This window comes from Aegilops tauschii, chromosome 3, assembly GCF_002575655.3.
Source record: "Aegilops tauschii subsp. strangulata cultivar AL8/78 chromosome 3, Aet v6.0, whole genome shotgun sequence".
NCBI lineage: Eukaryota > Viridiplantae > Streptophyta > Magnoliopsida > Poales > Poaceae > Aegilops > Aegilops tauschii.
The window spans coordinates 146,046,964-146,052,157 of NC_053037.3; the positions used below are offsets into that span (position 1 = coordinate 146,046,964).

A 5,194-nucleotide genomic window follows, 5' to 3' on the forward strand; every position below is an offset into this window, starting at 1 on the left:
CTATTTCCTTTGCAACCAAATCAGACTAGGTCACCTTTTACGTAGGTTACGTAAAAATCTTTACATACCGCACTAGAGCCCGGCTGTATCATGTTGTGGAGGGTGTCGAGCCACACTCGGTTTGGAAGAAGGTGTGGGTTAGTTGTGTTCCTCCAAAAGTGCAAGTCTTCACCTGGAGAGCCCTGCATGGGATCATACCATGTTACTGTACTTTGAGTGATCGCCATATGAAATCACCCATTGTCTGTCCGGGGTGTAAAGTGGAACCAGAAGATTTGAGGCATATGATGTTCACATGCCCAAGAGCAAGGGAGGTTTGGTCCTGTCCGGGAATGGGAAACAGTGTGATTACAACAGCAAGACCAGATAGATCAGGTTCAAAGATCCTTGAAGAACTTATGTTTGCACAATTTCTGAATGAAGATAATACCAGATCATACACGGCACGAAAAATGTTATTGTGACCTGCTGGTTCCTTTAGTGGGAACGAAGAAAGTTAGTAAATGGTGGAAAGGTTGGTACTGCAGTTCGTACATGGCTAAGTATTCGAGGCATTGTTGTAAACTATAATGCCCAGAAAATGAAGCAGAGAAGAAATGTAAAGGGTTGGACAAGACCAGCTGTGGGATCTGTTAAACTGAACGTAGATGCATCCTTTGATGAGGATTCAGGTTCAAGGGCCTTGGGAGCAATCGTCAGAGATGCTAGAGGGATATTCATAGCGGTTGTAGTGAGTTATAAGCAACATGCACTTGATGTACCGAGTATGGAGGCTTCAACTATGTTGCTCGGTTTGAGACTAGCACAAAATCTGGGTATTCAGGACCTAAAGGTGGAGAGTGATTCCATGGAAATAGTGAATGCCATTCTTTACCCGGCGGAATACAGAGCCTCGGGGGCGGTGATTACCCATGAATGCAGGGAATTGTTAAGTTCTTTCCGCATGGCGACAATTTCTCATTGTAATCGAGAAGCTAATGTTGCCCCACATGAGCTTGCTCGCTTTTGTTCTAGGTCTAAATTGGAGGAGGAATGGCGGGACGTACCTCCGTCATTTTTGATCCCTACTATTATAAAGGACATGATTGTTGCCAACCAATCTGTGGTTGAATGGTTAGAGGGACAGTGGTATCGCCAGCCCACCAGGGTTCAAGTCCTGGTGCTCGCATTATTTCTGGATTTATTTCAGGATTTTCGACGATGCACTTTCAGTCGGAGGAGATGTTCTCGTCGACGACGAGGCGCCTACGGTGACTTCGTAAATCTCAAGATGATATGTTAACTCAGTCTCTCGGAGGTGCTTATAGGGATAGGCGCTTGCGTCTGTGCTATGCTAAAAAACATGATTGTTATTGAATAAAAGTCGCCTTAATCTCAAAAAAGAAAAAAACTCCAGTTACCACTCACCATCAATCCCACACGGCGTGGAAAAACCTGAGGACCTGGTTTCCATGTCTACTATCCTGTACCGGTATCCGCATCTGTATCGCTAATTCGCTACGCCGCCTACCACTACCGGTGCAGCTGCTCCCATCCATCCATGCTCCACGCTCCACGGTGAACACCGCCCCCCGTGCCGTGCTCAAGGTCGAAACGCCGCGATACACATCCACCGATCCCCCGTCCGATGGCGAGTGGGCCGTCGTTTCTATTCCACCAGCGAGCGACGGCGAACGCGTCGCACCTCTGGCCATCGCCGTTGCCACCGCGTAGGAGAAAGAAAAGATCTGACCGATCGGCTCAGGGCCGGGTAGTCGGTCGCCACGGCGCTGTCCGTCCTCGCTCGCCCCGGAACAAACGCAGAAAACGCGAGGGGATACAACAAGGGCAGGCGACCCGCGGTGGGGGCGCCGGGCCGGCTGAACTTGTCGCGCTCCGTCTCCACTCTCTCCCACGTTGCCCGCCCCTTTGTCCACTACCTATCTTTTCTGTTAGACCATTCGACGCCACGTCCGCGCGCGTCACGGCGCAGCGAGCAGGCCGGCCGGCCGGCCGATTATAAAACCTCAGTACGAGCAGGCGCTCCCCTCGCACTGCTACTACACTCGAGCTACCTCTGCTACTCTCTACTTTGCCGTGTTCTTCTCTCACGGATCGGATCAGATCAGATCAGATCACCATGGGCTCCCACGTTCAGGGTGAGTTGAGCCGATCGATCCTGAGGTTTGCTGCGCCGAGCTTGTTGTTGGGCTGGCTCATGGTATTTCCCTACAGCTTACCTGATCTTCGATTTGTTTTTGCTCTCAGGGGAGGATCAAGTCCCCGTCTATGAATCGGGTGCAGATGTGAGTTCCTCCTCCTCCTCCTCAATTTGTGACAGAGCGAAGCCAATCTAGCTAGAGAAAAGCTCTTGATCTGCATCGGCCTTTCACGTACTGTGTAGTACATGTCTGACACGCAACTAAAATTTGATGAACTGCCACCAACTTTTGGCGTCGGTATACTTTGTCGGGAGGCTCGCATTATTGATGCCATTTCCTCTTCTGTTTCTCCTTTCACTGTGCATGATGAGTAGACACACACTATTTATATTTTATTTTATGTTTTTTTTCCACAAATCTAAATGCAAAACAGCCTAAATAATACTCAGTGCGAGTGGAGCCTATGACTCTTTTGCTTTGTTTGCGTCGATCAACATACGCTCGCACTATCAATGACTGTCCATCTCGGCGCGCGTACAGGCCCTGCAGAAGCTGCAGGAGAAATGGAAGTCCACGGCGGCGCCGTACCCGGCCATGTACTCGAGCTTCTTGGGCGGCATCGTCCTGGACCCGGCCATGATGGCCCTCCCCATCGACGACCACATGGTCCACCGCGGCCACGGCGTCTTCGACACGGCCATGCTCCTCGACGGCCACCTCTACGAGCTCGACACGCACCTCGATCGCTTCCTGCGCTCCGCGGCGCAGGCCAAGGTGGGCACCCCGTTCCCGCGCGACACGCTGCGCAGCATCCTCGTGCAGATGACGGCGGCGTCCGGCTGCCGGAAGGGCTCCATCCGGTACTGGCTCAGCTCCGGCCCCGGCGACTTCCTGCTCTCCTCCAGCGGCTGCCCCGGCCCGGCCTTCTACGCCGTGGTGATCCCGTCCGACTACGCGCAGTGCCGCGACGGCGTGCGCGCCGTGACCACGTCGGTGCCCATGAAGCCGCCGCTGTTCGCCACCATGAAGAACGTCAACTACCTCCCCAACGTGCTGTCCATCATGGACGCGGAGGAGCGCGGCGCGTTCGCGTCCGTGTGGGTGGACGAGCAGGGGTACGTCGCCGAGGGCCCCATGGTGAACGTCGCCTTCGTCACCCAGGGCGGCGAGCTCGTGCTCCCGGTGTTCGACAAGATCCTCAGCGGCTGCACCGCCAAGCGGATGCTGGCGCTGGCGCCGAAGCTCGTTGAGGCCGGCCTGCTCAAGGGCGTCAGCACCCAGCACATCACCGCCGACGACGCCAAGCGCTCCGTGGAGATGGCCTTCGTCGGCAGCGGCCTGCCCGTGCTGCCCATCGTCGAGTGGGACGGCCAGCCCATCGGCGACGGTAAGCATCACCCGCTCTCAAAGCTGATCGATTGTTTTTTGGAACGAATTGGCATGCGCCCATGGATCGTTGCTTTTGGTTGGTTAATGAGGATTCGTGTGTGTGCGTTGGTGTGATGCAGGGAAGGTGGGGAAGCTGATGCTGGCGCTGTCCGATCTGCTCTGGGAGGACATGAAGTCCGGGCCGGACAGGGTCGCCGTTCCATACAAGTGATCCAGGGGAGGGGAACGCTAGAGAGATGGCGTGTGCATGCGCACGAGCATGTTCGTGCGTGTACAAGATAGTGTGTGAGCCGAGCCGCAGTTTGTTGCCCGTACTGTTTGTCACTTGACTTGTAAGTCATGTATAACTGTGGTATGTGTGTGCCGGATGGATGACTCACGAAATGAATAATACGATCTTGGGTCTTTCGCGGTATTGGAGGAGAAATGATACACATGCGGCATAATTTTACGGGTTAACGAAGATGCTTAGAGCATCTCTAACGCTGACCTCCAAATAGGACATCGTATTTGTGACCGATGAGGACCAATCTGTAAACGGTGATGCGGGAGCCGGCCATTCAACTGCATATCATAAACGTTCACACAGCTCCGATCAATTTAAAATTTAAATGCATATCGTCCGATTACAACCAAAAGAAAACAAATATGCAGTGTATACTTTTTGCCCGATCTCCAAAGTGTTGGAAGACGCCCGTTGTGCCCACCTGACCGAGTCCTGCGGTGGACCGAACGCGCCGTGCACGTCGCACGCAGGGCATGCGTCCGTTGCGCATGATCTCCCTCTCGGGCGGCCTCGCCTGTTGTAGCTCATGTGTATATATATGTGTAACTGTGTGTATGATGCATATACGGTGAATTACACCTTTCAGCTTGGTTATCAGAGCCTCTTCTCTTCTCATGGACACCGGCGACTCCTCCTCCGCCGAGCTCTCGGGCAACACCCATCCTGCCCCTCCGCCGGTAACCACGTCCTCCCCGCTGGTTGCTCCGGTCGCCTCGGCTCCGGACGCCATCCCCCCTTCGACCATGACCGTGCTGCCTCTTCTTCCTCCCCCTGCCATCACCGATGCGGCTCCATCTTCTTCCACCACCATCCCCTCCATCCACAACCTCCACAACATTGGTAGCCTCATCACCTTCAAACTCGACGTGCAGTCCGGCAGCTACTCCAAGTGGCGCGAGCTTTGGCGTTGCGTTCTCTCCATGTACGCCGTCGAGGATCACGTCGCCCACTACGTCGACCCCGCCCTCCAGACGCCCGTCTGGCGCCACACCGACCTCACCATCCCGTTGTTGCTCTACGCCACCATCACCGACTCCCTGTGCGAGGTCATCCGCGGCAGCAGCAACACGGTGTTCCGCGCTTGGGACAGGCTGCGGGAGTTCTTCCTCGCCAACCAGCCCGCCCAGGCCGTGCACCTCAGTGCCGAGTTCCGCGCCCTCACCCAGGGGGACATGCGCGTCGCCGAGTACTGCGGGCGTCTCAAGGCGTTGGCGGACGCCCTCGCGGACGTCGACGAGCCCATCACCGACCGCACCCTGACCCTCCAGCTTCTCCGCGGGCTCTCTCGGCGCTATCAGGTGATCGCCACTGTTCTGCCTATGCAAGCTCCGTTTCCCACCTTCAAGCATGCCCGCTCGCGCTGCTGCTCGAGGAGATC

The 5,194-nt window shown here is 55.2% G+C and overlaps 1 protein-coding gene across 1 annotated transcript; it reads left to right on the forward strand.

Moving 5' to 3' along the window:
- The first annotated feature begins 1,470 nt into the window (after positions 1–1,470).
- LOC109749595 (D-amino-acid transaminase, chloroplastic) lies at positions 1,471–3,945 on the forward strand. Its single transcript, XM_020308543.4, has 4 exons — positions 1,471–2,138; positions 2,248–2,285; positions 2,682–3,528; positions 3,650–3,945. Exons 1-4 carry the CDS (start codon positions 2,120–2,122, stop codon positions 3,739–3,741), a joined length of 996 nt encoding a protein of 331 aa, XP_020164132.1. The 5' UTR covers positions 1,471–2,119; the 3' UTR covers positions 3,742–3,945.
- The last annotated feature ends 1,249 nt before the right edge of the window (positions 3,946–5,194 follow it).